This window comes from Ciona intestinalis, chromosome 1 (genome assembly GCF_000224145.3).
Source record: "Ciona intestinalis chromosome 1, KH, whole genome shotgun sequence".
Taxonomy (NCBI): Eukaryota; Metazoa; Chordata; class Ascidiacea; order Phlebobranchia; family Cionidae; genus Ciona; species Ciona intestinalis.
Window position 1 is genome coordinate 5,704,847 of NC_020166.2, and position 26,441 is coordinate 5,731,287.

The 26,441-nt window shown below is 35.9% G+C and overlaps 3 protein-coding genes and 1 long non-coding RNA gene across 8 annotated transcripts; 3 read left to right on the forward strand and 1 right to left on the reverse strand.

The window, feature by feature from the left end:
* Positions 1-15,152, forward strand: LOC100186736 (ras GTPase-activating protein 3-like). Of its 2 annotated transcripts, none has more exons than XM_009859115.3 (22): positions 1-195; positions 623-788; positions 951-1,062; positions 1,897-2,014; positions 2,785-2,877; positions 3,638-3,723; positions 4,458-4,611; positions 5,014-5,114; positions 5,423-5,521; positions 5,876-6,035; positions 7,314-7,468; positions 8,006-8,255; positions 8,529-8,652; positions 9,910-10,016; positions 10,393-10,554; positions 10,909-10,997; positions 11,539-11,731; positions 11,992-12,152; positions 12,482-12,529; positions 12,963-13,063; positions 13,478-13,736; positions 13,796-15,152. In XM_009859115.3, exons 2-22 carry the CDS (start codon positions 629-631, stop codon positions 13,818-13,820), a joined length of 2,757 nt encoding a protein of 918 aa, XP_009857417.2. In that variant the 5' UTR covers positions 1-195; positions 623-628; the 3' UTR covers positions 13,821-15,152. The 2 variants fall into 2 exon arrangements, with proteins under 2 accessions (XP_009857417.2, XP_026689943.1); XM_026834142.1 differs by having other exon boundaries at positions 7-195; positions 626-788.
* Positions 13,593-26,441, reverse strand: LOC113474489. The gene is made up of 4 exons (XR_003396148.1): positions 26,359-26,441; positions 15,849-15,861; positions 14,591-14,594; positions 13,593-13,606 (listed from the first exon to the last, which is right to left on the reverse strand). It is a non-coding gene; the product is annotated as an uncharacterized LOC113474489 (long non-coding RNA).
* Positions 16,512-20,745, forward strand: prd-b (transcription factor protein). Of its 4 annotated transcripts, none has more exons than XM_026837826.1 (7): positions 16,512-16,530; positions 16,607-16,974; positions 17,506-17,611; positions 17,846-17,961; positions 18,203-18,300; positions 18,462-18,563; positions 18,825-20,745. In XM_026837826.1, the coding sequence occupies exons 2-7, from the start codon at positions 16,806-16,808 to the stop codon at positions 20,466-20,468; spliced, it is 2,235 nt and encodes a 744-aa protein (XP_026693627.1). In that variant the 5' UTR covers positions 16,512-16,530; positions 16,607-16,805; the 3' UTR covers positions 20,469-20,745.
* On the forward strand, positions 22,890-26,364 carry LOC100178029 (dymeclin). The gene has a single exon (XM_002128908.5). It carries the CDS (start codon positions 23,128-23,130, stop codon positions 25,240-25,242), a length of 2,115 nt encoding a protein of 704 aa, XP_002128944.1. The 5' UTR covers positions 22,890-23,127; the 3' UTR covers positions 25,243-26,364.

Genomic DNA, 26,441 nt, shown 5'->3' on the forward strand with positions numbered 1-26,441 from the left:
AGGTTTGTTTGCATAGATATATTGTTTTTTTTGTTCAACTAGTGTACGCCACAAAAGACGAGGCCATGTTTATACCTGACTATACAATGTAAACATTGGAACTGTAAAGGAATTTCGGCCTGAGCACAAACCGAACTATACCGAAAGAGAAAGATATTTCATTAAACTTTAATCAAGAAAGGCTTTCCTTAACAGGTGATTTTACATAAAAATGTATTGCATGTTATTATAGTAGAAAAAAGTAAAAATCGTATGCGAACTTTTATTTCAAATATACTCTAAAATAAATTACTATGCTTATCTAAGTATTTGTATTAGTATACACAGAGTAATACCCCTTAATCATTGCTTTTTCCTATACATTTATTTGGTTTTATAACCACTTTCATTTTGCCATTCATTTATTTTTAATTACTATTATATAATATATATATCTATATTTGTTATTGTAGTCCAATTAAAAAATGAAAAAACATGCTGTGGTACTGTCATCGTTCCTAATACTTCGTATCGTTTGAAGTATTTTTTTGATGGTAGAAATAATATATATATAATGTATATACCAATGGAGAATAATATATACACATATATTAAACTGTATTGTTTTAAAATCTACTAACAGTAAACAATGCATCCCGGGGAAGAAGAGGTTCTTGAATCCCCTATAATAGCAGATGATGTAGAAAGTCAAGGAAGTGCTCCTACTCATCAAAACCATTGCAATAAGTGTGCTAAAGATGTTGACTATGGCTCATTTAAGATAATGGAAAATCTCCACATTAAAATAGGTAGGCCTAAGCGATTAAAATACCAATATTAACAAGTTATATAATTTTATAACAGTTGACATTGTTTTGCCTCTTTATACAATTAATATGCATTTTTAAAAAATCTGTTGTTATAACCCATACGTATACAGTTTATCAATAAACCTTATTGTGCGCCTCTAGGTGAAGCTAAGCATTTGGTGCCTGGAAGTAAAGAAACAAGAAACACATACTGTGGTGTTCTACTGGACCAAGAAGTGGTCAGCAAAACTCACATTGTTGAAAAGTCATTAAGGTTTGTAGTTTGTACATTGCTCAAGGGCTGTGCAATAATAAATACTCTTGTCGATATTAAAATTTACTAAATTGTGATGGAACAAAGTGCTTTTATTGAAGGTAAACTTTTTGCATTTGTTTAACATGTATGGTGTTAAAATTAGCTATAGTGCTAGTGCATGTTGTTTCTAAAGCAAAAGCACCGAACCTTAAAAGTATGCCAGCAGTGGTTATGGTGGCAAAGGTGTTCCTTCTTAACCAAGGCTAATAAGTGGTGGTTACCTGCCAAAGTTTAATACCACATATTAAAGTGCTGCTCCTTTAGATGTGTGAGGGGTAAGGAGGCTTAGGATCATCCCTAATACCAGTATTATCAGTGCAGTCATGCACTGTATTTTCAATACTTGACTTTTTACTTTATCTCAGTTTAATATTGGAAATAGTTTTTGTTGTTGGTATTTGCCATAATCAATCAATATTATTTAGTTTTTTTTGCAATAAAACTGAATCAGCATTCTTTCCATACAACAAACATTGCATTTTTTCTACAGCAATGTGTCATCAAAGCAGTACGGAGTCCATTTGTACATGCCATTATATTGGTATTACATATATATATATATATATATATACAATTCTAAAATACAATGGTGCAATGACTGCACTTAAGAAGATGAATTTATGCTTAATTGTTTAGGCCTATCGCTTATGTAATCCCCCTTTTTTTGACAAATTTCGTTATTTCTCTTTATTACAAATGTCAGTTGTGTCTCATTCCATACCTTTGTCCAGAGGAAACACCTTTGCTTAGATATGATATGTATTTAGATACTAATACATTGTCCATATGCAGCCCCTTCTTCCAGGAGGAGTTTGATTTTGATATTCCTCACCATTTTCGTTTCTTGTGTTTTCATTTTCACGATGTACAAGGTGATGTTTTAACCAAAAAGGACCACGTCTTTGCTAAAGTAAGTATTTCATGTTTACCATTGTATGCAATGCTTATGTAGTGAACTAGGTATGCCAAAATATATATAACATACCTATTATAGTTATACCCAAAGCGACCAAAGGGGAATACCAAAGAAAAATAAAATTTTTTGTATGGATAAAGACGCTCAAATGTGATCTAAAGTTACAGCTTTAAAAAAGATTTGCATAAAAACGAGTAAAAAATGACAATGCCTTGGTTTTCCATTAGAAAAACTGTCAGTCAATTTTGACCGTTTTCAAAAAAGTGCTGGTTTACCAGAGTTTGTAGTCATGTTAAATAGAAAAATCCTAAAAAGTCTATTAAATAACTTTCATTGTGTGTATCTGAAAAAAAAAAGATTTTTCTTTATAAGTTTGGAAACAAAAAAACAGTCAAATTTGTGTGACACTTTTCTTATGAGAAATCCTGTGCATTGTCGCATGGCTATTTATTTTTTATTCAGCAGTTGAATTTATGGTTTTGACGCACAGTTTTTAGAAAGTTTTTGTTTTTGTTAACTTTGTTGGTACCTTTCGATCACATTAATCCATTTCTATAAACACACAAATTTTATTTTTTGTTAAAAGGCCCCATTAATTGAAAAAACCATTTCCCATCTGTAAAACATTACATACCACCATCAATGGCCACAATTTTCGGTATGAATGGAATATTTGCCCATATACATCCCTGTTAAGCCTTTATTCCTTGAACCTCTACCCTCAGTTTCCGTCTATTATCCCAATTGATATGGTTTTGCTTAAGGTTGCTGTGAAAAAGACGGACATATCTAAGTACAATGGGAAGGAGCATTGGTTTCCTCTTACTCCTGTAGAAGGAAGAGGTGGAGATGTTCAGGTAATATTATACACAACCATTAATGTCATTCATAAATAATATATATATATATAAGTATTCATTTTGTTTTTGGCAGTATGTTTTTTGTCCTGTTATCAATTTAAAATGTTGTTATTAACAGGGTTTAATTTAGGAAAAAAAAAAGATTTTGTAATTCTAATTCTACTTTGCAAACTTTGTGTTGTTTACTTATACATACTAAAGTATTGAGTATTGTAGGGCCGTAGGGGAATGAGTTTTTTAAGTTTTTACAGAAAATTGTAACATAATCATAATTTGTTGTTCTGTGTTATAATGTAACCGACACCAATGCTATAATTCATACACTGATACACTTTTATATAGTTAAATTTAGGCTCATTGTGTTATTTTATTCATAGGCTGTAAAAACATCATAAAATTTATATTTCCTATTGTAAACTTTATTAGATATGTAGACTGAAGTATTAATAGCAGCTTTGTAAAGTGTTAGAAATATTGCCAAAAAAATCTATATCAATCAGACACTGTGTATTTTCTATTTTTAACTAAAATCTGGGGTGGCGATGCTAAAATGTTGGTATACTCGTAGTACTCTAAAGTTTAGAAGAAAATATATTAAATTATATGCCAATTAGAATTACTTTGAGTCTCTGACTTTGCCCATTTGTGCAGATACCTAACAGCAGACTAAAAGAGATATTTTAGTTAAAAACTGTTTTAAAAGTTGGGTTAGCATGATACCCCAACCCTAACCCTAACTTTACATCAATACAATCAGGGTCAGGTTCATGTTGAACTAAAATTCCAACAACTTCAACAACTACTTGGTTCAGAAGGCTCAGATATTCACAGGCTTAACGTGAGGTTAGTTCTTAGTTGGCAAGTTCTTTTTATTTAAAAATTTAAAAAAAAATAACATTTGTAAACTTACTTCTTCATGTTAAATAAAAAAAATGGTGTAATTAAAGTCTAACAGACAATCTTTTTTTAGTTTTTTTACAAAAAAATAAACCTTTGAATTCCTGCCTTTAATCCGTGCAGTTTCCACTTACTTTAAATTGTTGTCTTTAATTTGCCAGTTTCCACTTCTCCTAAGCCTGAGTGCCCCTATCGGGTGAAAAATATTGATTTTTTTAAATGGTATTGATTGTAATTGCTGATGTGTTGTACAAATTGCTGGTTATCGAATTGTGGTAGATAGAGGTGTTACCGGCACCACTGGTGGCATTTACAAAATCCATAGCCATGTTTAATAATGCTACGAATGAATTGGCAGTATTTTTTTCCGATGTAAAAACGTTATATTACATTGAATCTCCATGCGTACATGGAAAAATATTACTGTCAACTGACAGTTTACCATAAAAAAGTTATTAATCATTTTTTTCATAACTTTATGTTCATTAGAGAAATATTGATTGCGTAAATGTACAAAAGCTGGTCTCCAAAAAGTTTTTAAATTAAGGTCATTACACTTAAATGAGTCTGACAAAAAGAGACCTCACAAGACATATCAAGCGAGTAACTAGTACAGCACATTGACCTACATTTTACTAAAATAAATTTGTGTGTTTTTAAAGCAAAACAATGTTGCTCAGGGTGCCTGAATGTACTGGTCTGTTGATCAGTGGTGGAAACTGTGATCCATACGTAGCTGTTTCATTACAAGGGACTCATCGCAATGAAACAAAGAAAACCAAAGTCCGCAAAGCTAATGCCAATCCTCACTTTGATGAGGAATTTGTTTTTGAGGTAAAACTACTTATTTTCTGAATTTCATAAAATAAACCATACAGATTGGGTTATGACGTTACCTGCATAGACACTATAACCATGTAACTGACACTGTGTTTAATTCAAAATATAGGGAAGTTTTTTGCGGTTATGAGCCAACTCGGGCATAAATCCCAGGTCACCTAACGCGCCTCACTGGGCCTAATGATATAGAATAGACAGCATTTTTGAGATTGAAATCCGAATTAAATTCTGCAGAATTCAAAATCCTAACATGAAATTATGTTGTTTATTGAAGTATATTACTTTTATTAGACGTTTTCCGTTGTAATTAAGTATAAACAGCAGGTTATTGGCTGCAAATTTAGCCTTACTTTAATTTCTTTACTTAATTGCTTCTAATAAGCTTTCAAACCATAGCTGAATAAGAATAACAATCTAAGAAGATCATGGTTTGATTTAACGAGTGGAAATGAGGTCAAACTAGCTGACCCTGAGCATTGGTCTACACAGGTTCTTAAGTAAGTTCTTATTTATTGTTTTATGACGGACAGCAAGGGCACTTGAAATTAAATTATTTATCTGTAGCATAGAAACAAATTGGTTTTCTTGTTTAAAAGTTGGTTTGCACTTTGTGTGAAAGTTTGTTTCTTGGTTTATTTTGAGTTATGTTTAGTCACAGATACTGCTTTTGTTGAAAATCCATTACCAAACCTTACAACAGGTTTTCAATTTTTTAATTTAAAACTAAAAATTATTTGAATCCAAGTTTACAGTAATTCTCTATAATGTGTTTACATTTTTATAATTTTTTTTATGTTTTTCACAGAATATCTGTGTATAGCTCGGGCACTCTAGGTGATGAATTTCTCGGGGAAGTTCGAATCCCTCTTTTCTCTGTTATTAACAAAGCCTCCCATTCTGGATGGTAAGAATAGTGATGAATATTAATACAGTCATTACGCACACATGTTTTAACATCGTATAATGTTAACAGCTAATCTATGTTTGCTTCTGGTCATTATGCCATATGTCCAGTTATGTCCAGTGTTATATATAGCAGATATTGCTGGTTACCCAATATGGCCAATACTCATTTTTCCCCTAATTAGATATAAAAAATAAGTTTTTTTAATAACTGGATCAATCTTGTGCACTAGCTGACTGATGTCTGTATCTGGAAAATGACCCTCTTTTAAAATTCTATGTATATGGCAGAAAGGGTAAAAATGGTTAAAAATGAATCAATACCACCATAATATCTCATTCAATAAAATACCAGGTATCTTCTGAACCCAAGAATGGGCAAATGCAATGCTAACGGTTCTAAAGATGACTATGGCTCGGTGAGGGTCAAAATCACATACACCAAAGACTGTGTTTTCCCAACCCAAGCGTATGATGAATTGTTAAACTCTCTGCTCAGCTCCATGAAAACTTTGGTTAGTATTACTATGTTTGCTATGTAGGTGTTTTTGTTGATGTAGGAATAGAATAAACAGACATGTGTTGTTATTCAAATATCCCACACAGAAGTTTATGTTGTTTTGATATTCTCATGTCTTGAATTTGTCTTTCAAAACTAGCTTTTATAATATATTATGGCAGATTAGGGATCTGAATAATTGTGTGCCCACACAGTGCGGATAATTGCTAAAGTAGAGTTTTTCATTCGGCCTTTTCGAAATATGTACAATGAACAAAACTGAAAGAAACTATTTCAACGCTATTTGTTGCCTATATATTAAATTACAATAAAACTGTATTATGTGTTAATGGTTGCTTAATTTCTCATTATTTTCATAATTTTCAATTGAAAATACCCCATTCTTTACTTTCCTGCTTACTAGGCAGGATGTGATATCAACATTTCTATCTACTAAAATGATAACTCATATCAAAGAAACTTTTTAGTTTAATGACTACATAGAAAATATAATTTGCATAGATTAGATAGCCTTGTAACAATTTTTATGTTTTAAATACATTTTATATTACATTAACCATTAAGTATTGACTAAAAATTAACAAACATTAAATACAAATCTTAGATTTAAATTGTAATTATGTGGTGCAGCAATTAGTTTAAAATAGCGTCACAACGAATGTTAAACCCAACAGTCTAAATTTGCATTGACCAAAATGCAAAATTGTCAAAAAACTTTTAACAGCGATTATTAATAGCACACTTGCCGTCCTTACTTAACAGCCTATGTAGCTGCTTTCAAAATGCATTCAGCAAGTTGTTGCTTGAGGGGACAGGTGCAGGACAGGTTGATCACTTTGTGAGACATTACTTTGATTCCTTATCAGCTAAATATCTCTGTTTACTGATAATCTGATGTACTGACGTTTTTCTGTCTGTTTTAAAGCGATCACCAACCACCTTAATTCTATATATAGCAATGTTTTCTAGGAAAAAAAAACAAAACTTAATTGATAATAGGACAAAAGGTGTAATATCTTTTATGCTTTATTTTTTATTTTTTTGAGAGTCAAATACTATGTTCTGAATCAGCTGATATTTGGTCTAAAAAATAAATAAATAACAAACTACCGATTTTTTTAGACATTTGCAAAACGAAAAGTGTTTATTTCATTGTGGATTTTCTATGTCGTAATTTGATTCAATCTAATTTTAAAAATTATAAATTTTTTTAGTATATATAATATATTTTACCGTGCTATTTAATCAAACATACACCCGTGCATATTTTCAGCCGGTTTGTGCCACCTGGCCGAGTCTTATAGCCACTGTATGCGGGGTAAGAAAAAGACCCCAAGTTGCTGCTTGCCTTGTGCGAATATTTCTTCAGCAAGGAGAGCTCACCAGTCTAATTGAACCAGTCGCAGATGATGAAATTGCTCAAACCAAGTATGTCTACCAACCATTGACTCCCAGCTGTGCTGTAGTTTTATGTTACAGTGTAACAAGTTAGGAATGAGGTTGATATGATAGATTCTTTAATTAAATGTTCGCAATGTGTGAATCATTGTAAACCAAAGAACATTTATGTTGAACTGTGAGCTCTTTTATTGTTAACACATACCATTACATAAAATGAATTTATTTTATATTATTTTTGGTGTTTTGTGATATTGTGTGAAATGTTGAATTTAAATTTGTTTCTTTTTCCTAAAATTTTCCCAACATTAGAATGGAAATAATGTTTGTTTTTAACTGGTGTTTTAATTCTTACCAAGTGTAAAAACTGCAACTGTGTGAAAAATCATGAAAAGTTTATCTTATGTAAATTTGATTTTTGTAATCAAACATTGTCCATAGCCTAATAAAGTCCCATTGCATTTTGATAATTTGATTTATTACAACTAAGTATTTTAATTACAAATTAATTTTTTTTTTAACACTTCCTCTTGCCCCTGGTTGGTTATAACCTGCCATATTACACAGAGATTCGAACATGATTTTCCGCAACTCGAGTTTCACTGCTTGCTTGGTGGAGGAGTCGATGCGCGTAGTCGGTTTCAACTATTTAAGAAACGTCCTCTCACCAACGATGGAGAAGATCCGGAGTGAGAGGAAGTCTTGTGAGATTGATCCGACTCGTCTCGCTCCTCCGATGCCAGCTTATTCATCTAACAACTCCCTCAGTGGTTCTCACGATGGGGAAAACCGCTCGGATGAGACAAGAGCAAACATGGTGGGAGTTTTTTATTTCACGTGTGGTTGATTTTTCTATCTTGTTTTCAATGTATGGATTTATATTTTTAAGTACAATAAGTGATATTTAACAAATAAAGTGGTTAGTTTTACCAGATGTTTCACTATGTGTATTTGTGTAAAAGTGTAATATTACACATTTTGTCCAGTAAAATTATAATCTTGTCTGAGAAATTGCTGCAGTTGGTTCTTTGAAATAAACTTTGTGGTAGTATTTTGCTGTTAATGTATTTTTAAATTGTGTATATATCAGGTAAACTTATGGGAATACGTGCATGAAGTTATCCGCTCCATAGTAAACTCACTTCCACAATGTCCATCCCTACTGTGTGAAATATTCAGTGGAATTCGAAACTCTGCAAGTCATTATTTCCCAGGTATATTTTCCCTTTAAATATTAGTTGTTTATTATATTTTTATCTTAATTTTGTAAAATTATAATAATGTAACTATTAACACCATGAAAGCATTATATAATGGTTATTTTCTTAATAAATCTTTTTACATATAATTACAAGTTACAACATAAACATGCTTGAAATATTTTATAATAAATATTCTCCTTCTGGATTAGGATCTATAGTGCTATTTGTCAGGCTGCTAAAGTTTGTGCTGGATTTGCCCTATTACTGCTAAAAATGTAATACAATACTATACTTCCATTATGGCACGACTTAGCACAGGTGTGCCCAACCTTTTTTGACCCAAGATGTACTTTTCAACTAACCATCCCCACGCGGTTTACCAGCCAGATCAATATCGCAGACCACGCATGTCTCTTGCGGAAGCCAAAATAACTCTTCTATACATTTATTCTATGTCTAAGCAACTAAAATATGAGCTATACCCATGGTTTTTATTTATTAGCAACAACAAGTGTATTTTAATTACAAAAACGTTAATAACTTTGTTATAAAAACTAATTGGCATTTTTTTAGTATGTAACAAGCGAAAAACATCACACATACAATTGTTGTATCTCATATCATCTTTACCGCTGCATAGTTGCGTTTTGTGGGGAAATTCTGCTCACAGCACCCGTGTACCGTTATAAAGGCCACTCTTTGCTTTTTTGCCAACGTCACTGTTGCATTGCAAATTAAGACAAACAGATTTAAATATAAATAAACAGTTCAGCGTTAAATTAAAATGATAGCATCTAAGGTTTGTTGCGATCGCTAACTACAAAGTATTCAAAAAAATTAGGAAGGGTAAAAATTTTGAAGAATTTAATTAAAAATACTTAGTTCGGGCAAAGAGAGGTTCTAGTCTACAAAAAATACAGACCAAGTTTGGCAAGTTAGTGTAAAATGATCTATATTGTCTCGATTCTTACGTCATAGCAGCCGTTGTCTTGCATATTTTTCTGCCTGCTACCGTACAGGTCTGTAACAGCCTCTTAACATGGCGAATTACAGTGTATTTTTTTGTACAAAGTGTTGGTAAAATTATTGATCTGGCAATTAGGTGACATTGAAGGCCACAGCAGATTTTTTTCTTACATCTCTTGCAGTCGACCTAAGATGAGTCCGAGGTCTCCCGATAGTCCGCGGCCAATAGATTGGGCACTCCTGACTTAGTACATCAGGTTAAAATACCAATATTTTAATATTATGCTGTTTATCTTCACACAGACAACCCCAATGCTCCTTACAGCGGAGTCACCAACTTTATATTTCTTCGATTTTTTGCAGCAGCATTGTTATGCCCGAGGAAATATAAACTTGTAAATGAACAGTTGGTGAGTGAAGTATGATATTAAGCTTAATTATTTTTGCCGTTGTTTAAAAATAAAAGTTTTATCAAACACCATTTAACAATTCAATATATGGATTAGTGCGAACTCCTGTGATAAAAATATCTTTTGTTCCTCCAACACTTTTGTTTTGGATACAAAATATACTGACCATGCCATTTTGCAATTATTTGATTTTTTTAATGTTTGAAAAAGTTAAATTTAAGCAGTACTTTACAGGTATGGTAAAAAATCAGCATCCAAACAAAACAGCAATGATAAAATACATGTTTAGTTTTCTGAGATTTCAAATAAACCAAGTGAAATATTCGCTGATTTAGTGCCGAAAGTGTTAATGTTCATGATGAGTATTTTTTTAAAGGATCCAACCACTGCTCGGACATTTACGCTTGTTTCAAAAGTTGTGCAACACTTGTGCAACATGTCAATGCCGAAACCTGGCAACACTGTAAAATCAGCATCTGTCGTTCAAGGTTTTGTAAATAAGTTCGTCAATCAGGAGCACGTTGACAGTATCAAAAATGTAAGTGTTTTTAATACAAGTTATTTTATAACTTAATATGATTTGTTAAATGTTAATTAGTCAGTAATTTAAGTTAATAAGTAATTAGTAAGACCAAATTATGAAACAAATTTAATTAATTTCTTATTCCTGGTGAAGTCTCACTGCATGGTAGACAAATTGTTAGTTTTAATAAAATCAATGCTATATTTTATGCCAGAAGATGAGTTTTTTAAAATTGATTTGTATTTTAAAGCAACACTAAACCTATCTGCTACAATTACTGATAGTAAAATATATTCAAAAACAGCATATTCACTCTTTACACTGTATAATCTATATTGCGATATGGATTATTCTTTCATATTTGAACAGTTTGTCGATATCATTTCTTCACCATACAAAGGCATTGAATCGAAATGCAGATCCAGCTCAATATTGGACAAAGTAGTTTTAAAGGAAGGGTAAGAAACTCATTTTCTGATTGTTTACCCAACTTTTAAATTACATATGAATCTATGATATTTTCATTAAAGTTAGATTACCAACATATGGGTGCCTCGTTGTTAAGTCGTCATAGTTTAACATGATTTTATGTTATCTGCAATTTTATTTTTCGGTCCCAGCCGTGTTTTTGCCTGGTTTATGTAAAACTGTCGTGCGGGCAAGGACCGTGTACATGGTATTTTATTAGGTTGCACTAAAACATATTTTTTTTAAACGTAAGTTTTAATACAAACGTAACACCATATATATACAAATACAAATGTTTTCATTTTTTTGAGTTTTATACATTTAAAGGTTTACCCCAAAATGTATGTGAGTGTGGACAATTGTGTCACATATATGATATATTTGCTGTAAAGGAAGCATCTCCCAAAAATATTAACAACGCTAAACTGGGGGTTGTATGGTCCCAATGTAGGGTGCGGTCCAGGTTACGTAGACATCATCAATATGTTTTGTTTAACCTTTGATTTGACACAAGATTTGATGTATGTGCAGTATGATGGTAAAGCGAGCACAAGGTCGAACGTTTCTTCTTGGTCGGAAGAATTTCAAGACTCGTTATTTTGCTCTCACTAACTATGAGCTTTCCTATGGGAAGAGAAGGAAGAGCAAACCTCTTTGCACCATCCCCGTCCAGGACATCAGAGGAGTGGAGAAACTGCAGGAAGATTCTTTCAGGATGGCTTATGTAAAATTCTTATTTTATTGTATTTAATTTAAATGAAGTTTTCGTGTCAATGTTATGCTTCTATATAACGTCATAGGTATATTTGCTCTTCTGGTAAAAAACATTCCTGTACTTTAAAAACAAACTGTTTTATTCAATATTACTAAGGTATTAAACCAACTATCACATATATCTAATGACCTCTTGTATGCCCTCCTGTGGGACCTGTATACAAATTAACCAAAAAATGCGGGTACTCTTAAAATTCACATTTTCCCCAGATGTTCCAGGTCATTCAACCCAACCGCGTCCTTTACTGCCAAGCTGGTAACTCAGTTGAACAGAAAGCGTGGATGGATGTTCTCATGAAAGTATGTACGTGTAATAAGAACCGTGCCCAGTATTTCCACCCTGGTGCTTACGTTCAAGGCAAACACACATGGTAAGCACAAAGAGTTTTCCTACCATGTAAATTAGCTGTTTGTTTTTAATACTACGATATCTGTGTCTAATATTTAGATCTGCTGCTATATCTTATTATCATTTAAAATTATACAATACTAGTTTTATATTTAAAAAACACAACTATTAACAGTTACTGCATTTTCGCATTCTTTGGGCACAACAACTTTTAAAATGCTTTTCAGAGTTTTATACAAAACATGTCAAAATTTTTCATAAATTGTTCTTCATTGGGGAAGGTTTCACACTAGTGTACTACATGCGAGGACCTGCTCCGAACATTCGTTTCTAATTTACTTTTATTCACAGTTGCGGTTCAACTACCATGAAGGCTCCAGGCTGCACCAAAGTAACTGGGTGAGAGTTTTATTTGGCTCATATAAGATAAAATAATTTGTCAAAATGAAATTAAAAACAAAATTATATATATCAACAACAATTGTTCAATCTGTATTTTTATTTCAATAAATAACAAATAATTTTAACAAAATTTTAACTTTAAAGACTAGAATATTGTAGTGTTTTAAACTTGTATATTTAACATTGTTTCGATAAATTGCTGAACTAATATCTGCACTAAAACGTTTAGTAATCCGGGGAAGATGGGACTCCTTTTCATTGTATTTTCTGTTTCAATTTGGCAGTAAACAAAAAATATTCAAAGAATTGTTAAACCGTAACCTACGGCTCCTAAGATAATGTTTGGATATCATGTGCTGAAGGTGTCTCATCTTACCCCGCAGTACTATATTAGCTCATACGAATTTTTTACATTGTTTTATCCACTTAGTCTCCCAGCGTCCATCAGACTCAACATCGACCAAGATCGAGACTTGGAGAGAATCTACAGCTTGATCAGTGGATCTGTTGAACGTATCCATAAACTACAAGGTGAGTATTGTAATCAGAATAGATGTTGGTGTCTATTACGTCAGTTTTTACATACGTCACTAAACACGTAGGCAACTAATGTCGTAATATTGAAATTTCCCTTTTGGTAATCCCTCGACGACAGACACAAAATTGATTAGCAGTTTCAAGTAAAAATGTAATGTTCAAATAAAACTCTGGGTACATGGTGGTCTTAACTTTTATAGCTTACCAAATACATTAATGCATGTTAAACAACTTAACGCTATTTATTTAACACAAGTTATCTCTAACATTAACCCACACACCTCCGCGTACCACGCATTATACGATGGACGACCGTATTTAACCTGCTAACTCAGGTTGCACAACCACGCTTTAATGAACAACTTCCCAAGTACTTTAACTTAACCATGTACGTTTTCTCCACAACAGAGGAATGCGGGGCAAGGACAGTGTACATGGGTCCACAACTTGCTCGTGCGACCAAGTTTGATTCCGACATTGAGAGCGCGGATGACGCAGATGACGCAACCGCCGTGACAGTGACGCATCGACGCAGAGCTTCGTTTGACGTTCGCGATCCCCAGTACATGTTCCGCGCCCTCTGCGCAATATTAGACTGTGTGCAAAAACTTGATCATGTGCACGAGCAGTATGCGCAGAGTGAATCTGAGTTTAAAATCGGGACGCAGTAAGTAGATTTGCTATAAAATTACCAGTCATTGTGATTTATTCATGTGGATATTACAGGGAACGACCTTACGGCGATTCGTGACCTAACCCGTGACCCTTCCGAAGGATAAGATACGTACGAAGTTGCCGTATGAGATTACCAATGACACTGCAGTCGGTCAAGTTTACTGATAAGGTGTAATGTGCTTCACGCCCGTGCTGTGACGCATCTGCTGACCACAACTGCAATATGGCTATCCGGCGCCGTTAGCGACCGTACATTCAAGTTCCGTCGTCCCGCTTAACGGCGCGCGAGTGCAACCTTTTACGATAATCATACCAATTACTCAACCCGAGAAACGATGGCAGCCTTTTGTTCCAAGTTCCAGTACATTATGTGATATTTGATTATCGTCCATGCAGGATGTTCTCCTTTGCCAACCTGCCCATCGTGCCTCGCGTTTCTTCCACGAAAGTGTTAATCTGCTGTGGACTGCTGGTCACTAAGCAGCATCAATAATTTGACTTATTTTACCGACGCATTTACCCATGTGGTTGACGAGACGGACTTAATATCTCGTATTGAATCGCGCCGTATACACATTGTTTTATTTTTAACTTTTTACTCCCCGTATTGACCAGGTGACTTCAACTTAAAGACACTGAACTGAGCGACCGTGTTCGGGACACAGCGTGCATCGTTTTTAACTTGAACCATATGTGCAGAGCCAAACATACTTTCATTCGAAATCATTCGCGTTTTTATCCCACACCATGTTTACTGACTGCTACCTTTGAACTTTTAAAACATACCCCGATTTTTTTTATGTTTTCATCACCATAGTTACTTCTTTGCCTCTACTACGATAACACTACACTGTTTTTGCACCCTTTCTTAGTTGCTATCAGCCATCGTTCGTGTTGTTAAACTGCAAGGATCTTCCGGCGTCGCAATCTTTTTGCGCCGTCACGCAGTTTTTACCCTTTTTTCCCGAATTCCCTTCCCTTAGTAGCGTCAGAATTAATCGTTTATTCCTTTCCGCGTTTTACTCGCCCTCTTTCTCCGTAAACGTCGTTTAATTAGCTGATACTGTACAGCTATGGAAAATTGGTCTGCTTTAAAAGTATCGCATCATAAATGCTTATTTTAACCGCACTTCCATTTGAAGTTGAAATTAAACCGAAAAAGCAACTTCAAGTTTTTGTGCATTATATACGTATACCTGGCGCGTCAACGCCTCTTGTCTCTGGTGTATTTTTAACACTTCAACTTTATCCAAATGAGCAAACAGCACTCGTACCGTTATTTTATTTTCGAAATGAAATGTCTTCTGTTGTGTTTTATTGCTAAGCAAAACTGTTCTGGGCTATTTTCCTATATAGGTCGTTACTGGTAATTTGCCACTTTGTTCCAATACAGTTATGTCGGCATTTGGTTGTTCTGTATATCACGAACTCCGGACAAGATTTTAAATGATCAACACATTAATTTGCGTGTACCAATATACGCTTTTTCAGTATGGATATTGTCCATGTACATTAAGTCTCATAGTTTACCTTTTTCTTTGGTGCTGATTGACATGACTGAAAAATGATTATACCGTAGTTGGCTGTTACTACGTTAGCGAATGTATTATTTTTAAGCAGACAGTAGTAGGTAAATGGCATCTGCTTCTGTTCCCAAAAGCGGTAACAGATTTGCTAATTCTGTACTGCAGGTGTGGCCCGTGGGTATACAAGTGGTCACCAAATAACTTGGTGTATATTATCCGTGTCACAAATGTTCGGTGACTGCGAAAATTTTTAGTCTAACATTTCTAGTTTTTGCGTTAATAGAAAGTTTACTTACGGTGGGAATAGATGGGACACTTTTTATTCCGTTTTCTCGTTCCATTTGGTAGGAAACAAAAAACATTCGAAGATTTATAAAACCGTATTTCCACGACTTCCATAAACTGTTGTTAATTGTTTAAAACGCGATCAGTATATTTAAATATTGTGTGCTAAATGTCTCCCATCTTCCACCACTCTACTATATAACTCAATCGCGATACAGTCAAAGATGATATGCTTTTATAGTTTGAATACCTTAAAAAATCCTATTTGGTCTTTATTTGAGAAAAAGAGATACTGAGATTCTTTTTCTAACCTGACGATGGTTGTTATTGTGTTGTAGCAGGTGGTCTATCAACTATCACTGTACGCCAATATCAAAGAGCCATTCGAATAGCTCATAAATGTTCGGTAGAATTAGGAATTTAAAAGTTGCACCGTTTTTCGCATGTACACGCGACGTAGATTAATAGCCAGGGCACGAATTGCAACTGCCACCTTGCAAGTGATAAATAGTTTTTCACGTCAAATGAGTAAAGCAATTGTGAGGAATTCAGGGAAAGAATTAAGAAAAACATGTAACGTATCCGCTGTAAGTCAATTGGGGGAATAGGTTGGCGGTTGGATATAAGCTCGTTCACCACCACTATTGCTGTGCAGTGTGACTCTCGGGAAGCTCTATTGAGATAAACCGAGTTTTGAGTTAGCTTTGACCCGTTGACTGTTGCATGACACTCGGGCAGCGCTGCTGGTGGCTGTGCGCGGCGCCGACGCGTTTGGCACGTGTGTGTGTGCGCGCGCCTGCCTACAGAAAGAACCAGTCTGATGTTTTTTCGAGGCTTCCATCGCAACACTGCACGCTGTTTTGCCACGAAATTCCGAGGGCGCTTGTAGGGATTTTGTATAACGTTGAACTTAGGGATTTTGTATAACGTTGAACGACCACGCAGCTTAGATTAGAATGTTAGTGGTATAGTTGTGTACGTATTCGCCAGGTGTAGTTTTGATAGCTACAAAGTATCAGTGTTGCAAATTGATAATTATATATTTCTGCAGAGAGCCAAATATCGAAGAAACAGCAAATCGCACGCGAAAGGAATGGTGTTGGAATAGAAGTTATAAAAACTAATGCGTCCATTACAAAGGTTTACCTTGAAGCGTCTAAACCATTGATATTGAGTTGAGACAGGAAGGACTTGCGAGGAGCAATCTCGCGGGCACTGAAATTACATTAAAGACTCAAAAAAACTGGATAATGAGCGACCGCGAGGCAGTGATATCGACCATAGCGCCACTCACATCGACAGAAGTTTGTGAAAACGACCCGCTGCCGGTAAATGACTCTGCTGATATCGTAGATAGTCCAACGAATCTGCGGCAAGTCATCGAATCTAAACCGGGAAACGAATTTTCGGAACGCGACGGTAAGTTTTGTGTTTTAGTTTGGCGAACATCATATCTATACACATGTTTTAATGGCGAATGTGTTGTATACAACCTCTCAAAATCTTGCAGTCAGTATTACTGATTTATTACGTAGGCCTACACGTTGTTATTGGTTACTAGTCATCCTTTTAAAATAAACAAGTTATACGTATGCTTTTGTAAAACAGGTGTATATAGTATGCGTAAAAGAATAGATCTTTGGCGACATTGCAAACATATAGTAAATTAGAGGCTTCCCGCCGGACGCGCGCTAGTATATGTTTAGCTGTTTTAATTGCTTTTATTGAACGTCACAGTTACGTAGAGAGAACGTTGAATAGACCAAGTGCAAGAGTAAGCGTTGTAACAGCACAGCTGGCGGTCACGCCATTTTGTTCTTTCCGGCAACGGCAAACTTTATATAACAAGACCATAGAACCATTCGCTTTTTTAGAACACTATTTAAAACAATTAGGCCGACGATAGCTAACTTGGTAGACACCAGACATTTCATTGTTTAATTTCCACAGCGCTTTACAATAAGCACTCGTATTCAATTCAACTGGGAAGTTACGACGGAGGGCAATACTGCACCACCTTTCCGTCTATACCAAACATAACTCTATCCAACCATAGGTAACTATCATATATATTAGTAATATACTGTCTAGTATACCCGAAAAATCATAGATTGAATAAAATATATAAAAAGTAGCAGAAATAATAATGCTTTATTACGGCAATGGTCCACCTCGGACCTAAATCCCATGTGCCTATATAGGCCGTGTACCGCATGTCCGCAGCCATATAAAACAAAACAGCACGCTTTGAAATATATTTATACATATATCTATGTAATATTTGGTTCAATGCAAGCAGACTTCCGTTGCAACAAAACGGATTTGGGATACCGGCTTCAAGGCAGAACCAGAACATAGTTCTTCAGGATCGTACACCTCATGATCACTTTCACGGATTCGTCCCAGGTTTGAAATATATTGTATATCATTGTAAACATGCTAAGAGTAAAGATGAGGCTTTATGGCAAATAACTCATATTCTGTATGCAATTCAACACGCTTTTTCTTATATGCGTACTCAATGTGATAATATTCATTTTTGGTTTTTAAAAAATGATTAAAATTTACGCGGTCCTAAATTGAGGTGATTTTTTTTGCGCTGTCACTTAAACGCAAGTCACTCGATTTTTAACTTTTCACTTCACAGAAACTTGGGAGGATTCAATGTCGAATATACCACAGCGGTGCGATGGTAATGGCAGCAGAAATCTAAGCAGAGGAAGAACGACGTATTCTGTTGACCAGGTAACATGTATGTTTAAATATGAGAAACTTTGCGTAGTTTAACACATATGGGCTGTGATGTTACTGCCTTGCAATTGCTTGACTTTTTAACGCTTTTACTCTGTCGACTTGTCACGATAAGCTATGTATGCTTTAAGAGGAAAACGTATTTTATGTCACAGATAACAGAGCTGGAAAAACTGTTTACACGCAACGCATACCCAACGCCCCAATCCCGCCAAGAGCTTGCTCGAAATATTAGAGTACCTGAAGGGAAAGTAAAGGTATAATGCGTGTACTTAAAATGTATGTTTTTATGTATAGTTTTTTTCTGTTTTTTGATAATATTTGAGTCGTTAACATTGTATAGGCTACAAACTACATACACTGTGAAGTTACGGTGGTTTATTAAAGGCGTAAGTGGTGCATATTACCGTTTGCAGCAATGATGCGCTGTTATTAAATTTGCATAAATTACATCACTCTAAATTTATGATGAAAATGTGTTTCATCAATCTGTAAAACATTTTTGTTTTTTTCTCCAGATATGGTTCCAAAATCGGCGAGCAAGAGCCAAAAAGCAGCGTATGCTTTCAAGTAACAGCTGGAGAGTCGGGCTGCAACAAACCGCTTTCGCGCCTCTACCCGTGCGCCAAGAACAGTCAAACAACAATAATAACTCGATCGTAAACGAAGCGGGTGCTGCGAAAAATCCAGCTATCAATCTGTCGAGCCAGGTTGTGCCGAACTGGGAATATCCTCAGGGTGGGCCATCTCAAAATCAAGAAGGCGCAAGTCACACTTCCTTATCCCTCTCCTGCCTCTCGCTTCGAAACCAAGCGAAACATAACTCCTTACCCAGTACGACTGACTCTGCTGCAAAGAATAGCGCCGAGCACCCGCCAACGCTTCCGCTTTGCCCTGATAACAGTTTTAAATTTTACACTGGGTCGTGGCGGGACGTGTCAAAATATGAGAGGACGGACTTCGAACACAATGAGGCCTTTCCCAGTCGTTTTCCGGTGATCAACAATTCACAAAGCCACATCGATAGGAGTACGGCGCGATTTTCAAATGTTGCCAGCAGCATGTCTCCAAGCATGCAGTCGCCTTGGTTCCAACACGGTGGTTATTCAGCTCCTGCTGCAATGAGCAGCCCTCCTTCAGCAGAAGGAACTGGTTTATCTATTGCTACAGTTGAGTCACTTTCTGCACCCGTTGCTAACGATAAAGGTGCTGCTACGTCTCTTGTGACGCCTGCACCCCACTGTGAACAGCACAGTCGGAATAAACTACCGAATGACGCAAACTCGACTGGCTATTACAAAGGTGCATACGACCTAAAGGTAATTTCGTCTGGGTATAAAGCAAATGTTCTTTCGGGTCGATATTCTCCATATCTGAGCCCACCCACGAGCACCGCTCTCCTTCGTTCTCCACCGCCTATAAGAAGATTTGTTTTCCCTTTCAAAAATCTCATGGAAACCTCTAGGAACTCAGTCGCACCTGTTGGTCCAAATAATGTTCACGAAAACGTAGATTTAACAACTAGAACGAACTGTGCAAAGAACTTCATGACCCTCAATACTCATACAACATCTGAGGCCGGTCCTCACTTTTGCCCTCGACAATCAAGCCACTGTTTCGTCGACAGTAAAGTAGGTAGCCAACCAATTGATGTAAATATGGCTACAAACCCAAATTTGCGAACCCTCGCACCTACGTTCAATTTAAAACCGTACCAGATGCAAAAGAATGACTTCGACACTGCTGCCTGTGGAACAAGTTTATCAAAACAACAGCGTTTTAATTGGCAAATGAACAGTGACCGCTGGCAGCATATTAATCAGTGGAATTCTACCAGCAGTATGCAAAAATACCAACCACAAGCGACGTTCACTTCCAACGCAATGCATTGTCGAGAACGGGGCATGCCTGGCCAAATGTGGCCACACCACCAGCAGGGATATGGAAACAGCAAGAACTGCAACGTTGCAAACTGGCCGCGTATGTATCCTAATAACGGGTCTCACGTTATTGAAACCGAAACTCGTTGTCCGTCTAACGGTTCGGAGGAAAGCGGTTCTAGTGCGGATGCCCAGAAAAGGGAAACTGCGCAGGGTGTTTGGTCGGTGAGCGAGCTTATCCCTGGTACCCAACCCCCTTCGTCGGCCCCAATGGTCGGTTAGAAATTGAAGAAGGATTTAATCGCGTATAAAGTTCAATTTATTGTTTTACTCTTTTTATGAAACCCTGTGTTGATTATTTCAGCTGCTACAATCCAATTGTTTTGAAACGTGTGTGTTCCTGAAGTTTTATTTCTTTTTTTTGCCAAGCTTGCCTTTATGAGTTTTTTTTTATTTGCAGTAAATCACATTCAATAAGTAGTCACGTTTTGCGGTAAATCACATTGCCTTTATTTTGCAGTAATTCACATTCTAATAAATCACATGCGGAAGTCACATATTCCCCGGTTATTTTGTGTTCGCCAAACTATACCTATGTATTCTGCTCCAATGAAAAAAATCACAGTTATAAATTCAAGTTGTAAAAAACAAAGTTCTCGAGCATGCGCAGTCTTCAATTCCAATTATTGCCGAAGTAGGCGCCACACAGCGTTCCAAACCTACCGCGTTTATAAAGAGCGATCCTTAATACGGCCCTGAGCCACCGTCGCACTTATGTCTCGGATTACTCATACTTCAAAACGGTTCCGTCGTAAATCAAATGATTAATGATCTCTAACCGTATCCAGCATTGTTCTTTCGTCCAAAGCCGTTGAAAGCGAAGGAATCAGCTGCCAGACCATGTCGTTATAATACGTTGGAAAATGGAATTTAAACGAACACCGGAAAGGCGATCAGCTTTCTTTATGCAAAAGTTTTAAAATGAAACTGCAACACGTGCACATACGAGCGACGTTTACAAGGGTTACACGGATGTATAAATATTTCCAAGAACCGTTACAGCTGTATTAATTCGTTTGATTGACTTGTGGGATTGGGTGCTAAATCGTTCGAAGAGGAAACGTTTGTCTGGCCAAGGCAGGACCCCTCTACCTATTAAGACTCCTAAAACAATGGCGTCAGCGAGAGTTGTCACTTCTGACAGGCAGCACTGAATCGAAACCAGCGGGAAAGGTCGTGGGAAAAAGGAAGTGGCCGAATTTCTACACATCCTTCATCCGAAGCCTACGCTGCCATAGTCGCAATAAACAGATTACTAGCAGAGCTTAACGATCAGCGTTTTCCTGTCGGATTGCACTTCGTCTACTATGACATGACTCTTGCAAGTTCGACAACATACACGCTTCCTGGCTATGTAAAAAATCACATAGAGAAACTTTCTGATAGTCGCTGGTTTATTCACCAACATAGAATCCTCCAAATCATACCAAATCCTTCATTATGTTTCCATACGTTATACTTCTGTGATACATCTCGTGTTGCTTTGATTTCGCTCCATATATGAACCTCGAAACATTTTGGAACGTTACGTATTGATTATTGACTGTTTAAGCTAAGTTCACAGAAGTGACGTAATAAATAGGTGATGTAATCATTTACCTTTTTGAAATGCAATTAAGTTTCGTGAATACAATATAGAGTAGAGTGGAAAAGATGGGATACTTTTCATTCTATTTTCTCGTTTCATTGGGTAATAAACAAAGAACATATAAAGAATTATAAAACCGCATCCTCTCGACTTATGTAAACCGTCGTTAGTTGTTTAAAACACAATCAGGATGTTTGGATATTATGTGCCAAATGTGTCCCATCTTACCCCACAGTACCATCTTTTTTGTCGGCAGTTTTTGGCGGTTCGCTAAGTAACCGACGGTTTCCACCCGTAAAGAATAATTATATAATGGCATTTGTTGATTTGAGTTGTATTCAAAATCGCCCTATCTTTAGATATTAACAACTTATTGCATTCGGTAACATTTCGCTCCATGTACTCCGTACCAGTTTGAACAGGACTCCTGGTGTTGCCAATCATTTGAAATAGCCCCAAGCATCAGTATTCGGCGCCATTTTATGATCGAAACACGTCCTATAATCAATCTTTCAGCCAATCAGTTAATATTACATTTCCCTGATTATTTACTAGGGTGCGAAAACGATTTTCATCGCCAACGTACGTGTTAGAAGTGATATTTATCCCCATCTAGCGGATTCATGTTTACGTATGGTAGCGTTCTTGATTTTAGGAATCGGTCATTTTTTATTTTAAGAATCTGTCTTCGGCTTAGAACGCGTTTTCGATACATGCTAATCATGGCTAATAAAATCATACATGAATATGCTTTAATTTTCGACAGTTTTACATTTTCTGTCTCCATTTTTACTTTAAAAATAGGACATTTTCTGAGTAGCAATGTAACAAACCGATAACTGACGCTACCAGCATCAACCCATAGGTTTTTTAAAGTGATTTCGTAAATATAACTTAAGTTTAGTGAGGCACCGAATTGGGGCTGGAAACCCAAAACCGATGTTCGTTGTTGTAACTGTCCACATTTGGCACCAGAGAGAATAAAGCAGTGTGTTCCGAAAAGTTATACATGGAACTATGTACGTCATATTTATAAGTCGTATAGGTATAAGTATAAGTTTTGGCATCTGTCATTTATGTAACTAGTTAATGTCGAGGTCACAGTAAGTTTTATTTGGATTTGAATGTATTTTTACTAGTCATTTAAATAGTAGTGATTGCTCTTTTAACACAATATTTGTTCTCACTTCTATTTGCATGGCAATTTAAAAAAAAGTTTCTATCTGTAGAAAGTTAAAGGCAGGGCATTACTGCATTAATATTTTGGCACTGACAATACACAAATGAAGTAAAATGGGTATAGGTTGCAGCTCATTTGCTCATCTAGAAGACAACGAATATTTGAAGCGACTGTCAAGCAACGTTTCCATTTCGGAAAATGACCCTTTTTGGAATCAATTGTTTTCATTCACTTTGTCCGCACCACGAGATAGAAATGAAGCAATTTTGCTCGAAGAGGCAACTGAGACTTTTTGCAAGATGCTAGTTGATCACAACCAACACACTGGGAATTTCACATCTTTATTGAAAGTTTTTCTTTCCCGTTTTTCCGAACTCAAGTCGTCTGCGGAGTGCGATGACCAGTTATTTATATGGCAGTCAAGAAATGCTATGTTTGTGATTCAACACTTATGTAAGTTTTTAGCTGAAAACACAACGGAAATGAAAATGATGGAACAGTTCGGAGCCCGATCCTTGGTCGAGAGACAAAAAGATTTAACCTCAGGGTCCGTATTTGAAGGAACAGAGAATGTGAATTACGCTCATGAGCTGTTAAGTGCATTAATGGACATTATTATACATGTCCCAATACTCGATTTCACATACTCTCTTCATATTGAAGCTTTAAACACAATTCTTGTCTTACTTTCGGTTCAAATGTTTGTCCCATCACCAGGGGATAACGGCCCCATATATCGCATTTTAATGACAGGTCAATGCGCCGCAAAAGCAAACAACTTCATGCGAGCTTTGCTGCAAAACTTTATAGAGCAACGACCATCACCAGAAGCAGGTTCAAGAGAAAATGGTGGCGGTAGTTTTGTGATCGGAATTGCATCTGCTGTTGCAAGTGGATTATGGAGTGCACTGAAACTTGGTGGGAAAAAGGATAGTGGAGTTTCAAAAGAATTAACGTCAGAACTTGGACCTCCTACCATTGGTCGCCAAAGTGCCTTACTTATTCTTGCTTTGATAAATCATCAGAGTTATGTTGACCCAACTGGTCAACCATTCGTAAATCCATACAAAGCTGCTTTATGCTGCTTTCGTCATGTGCAGGGGCAACTCCAAGGCCCATCTAATGGAAAGCAAAAAGGTTCACTTCCATCATTTCACATAAACCTGTCGCGCTTGTATGGCACTGCCTGCTCAGTTCAGGTTTACGAATCAAGCACATTGTTGCTTTATTCATTATTGCATGGAAACCCAGACGTAAAAGCATTTGTTTTGTCCAAAACTGATATTGACAGTCTTGTGACTCCAATTTTGCAAATTTTATATTTTGCACCTTCGCAAAATTCGCATCACATTTACATGGCGCTAATCATTCTGTTAATGTTCACAGAAGATGACCACTTTAACAAGTATGTTCATGACATTCGTCTTCCAACTGTGCCATGGTACACAGACCGCATACTCTCTGATATCAGTCTCGGTGACTTGATAATTCTTGTCGTTATCAGAACCATCCAGTTCAACATGAGCAGAATGAGGGATAGATATCTTCACACAAATTGCTTAGCAGCACTTGCCAACATGTCTGCACATTTTCGATCTTTGCACCCGTATGCTGCACAAAGAATTTTTAGTCTTGTCACACTTCTTACGAAAAAGTACAGGAAGCTCACTGAAAAAGTTCTGGCAATAATGGCCACATCTGATACACCTGGTACTGTGTCAGATGCATCTGCAACTTCTTCCGAACAGGCAGAAATTGACATGGAGCCGGAAAGAGATTATGCTTCAAACCTAAAGGTCCTTGAAGAGGTACTTCGCATGCTGCTAGAAATTGTAAATTCTTGCTTAACAGGAGGTGCATTGCGCCACAACGCAAACCTGGTCTATGCTCTTCTGCAAAGGCGTGAAGCATTTGACCAGCTGCGTCTACACACTGTGTACCAGGATGTGCTTCAAAACATCGACACTGTCATTAACTTTTTCACTGGACGTTTGGATCAGCTGAACCAGCAGACAATGACGACAGATGAAGTGCATAGCGTCATCAAAGATGCAACTGTGCAGCTACCAAGCCATCGATTGCATAAATTTCCCGATCTTAAATTCCGTTACGTGGAAGAGGATTCACCAGAGGAGTTTTTTGTTCCCTATGTTTGGTCCTTAATCTTTAATAAGAGTGGATTGTTTTGGAACCCTGGCTGTGTTCAGCTGTTTGCACTGGAATCCTAATATCCAATCCTACCAAAACTTAGACTTTGACGACCATTTTAATTTAAAAATTTTCTTTATAAATTTCACATCTTGCCTCTGTGCCAGCAGGTGCTAATAATGTCATCTTGCTCAATGCTTTTATTTATCTAAAAAGTCTGTTTTGATTTCAGATGTTCATATACTACACATCTAAAATATGAAAATGTTAGATATATGTAATATAATTCGATTGTAATGCTGGTCTGTTATGGCAATATGAGCTGTAAATCCCTATGTACTACTATCTACTATGTATGCTAAGAATGTATAAATTGCAGACTTATAACGTGGTGAAAATAACAGTTAAGCTTGTTAATATGGGATATATCCATCTGTATATGGAATGAAGTTACACCATAGTATCTGCACTTATATCTGCTTAATATTTAACAAGGGTGTTTAACTCATTATTTTTACATCTGTGTCGAATGATGGTAAATTCATCTGCTTCTCTGGTAGTTTAAAAATATATAAAATGAAGCGCTTTTCCCCCCATATTATTCCCCCTACATTTAGAATAGCAACATAGTTATACCAATGTTAGTTTGTAGTTCAATGTCAATTTAATTGCATTAATAATTTTTTTATATTTCACTAGGTGAATTTTCATTTCATCCTTTGTTTCACATGTATATGTCACAATAATTTGCAAAAATGCTTAAATTTTTCATCTAATTCTAATTAATTAAAATTTTTAATGTGGATTTAACAATATTCCATTTCCAACTAAGGGTAAAGCATATTTTTGATGGATTCTTTATCAATGCACAATGTCAATTTTACACAAGCTACACCAGAACTGATTCTCAGATAACCAGATAACTTCCTATATTTTGCTTCTTAAAGTTTTGTAATGTACCAGCGAACCATTCAATTGGATTATCACCAAAGTTATGCTTTAATCTGAGGATTAACTTGAGGCTTTTAGTTTACTAATCCTCACAGAAATTTATAACTGGACAATCATATGAATAATTCGCTGTGCTGTTCACACACACACATGTATGATACATACATATATATGTATATTATATATAAATACGTCTAATTTTTTAAGGATTGTTTAATAAATTTTGCTTTTATTTTTTGCTCCACATTTAAGTATAAAACTTAGGAATTGAATAGATTGCTGGTTACTCAAATATTGTTTAATAATGGCGATGGAGGTGATACTTCAG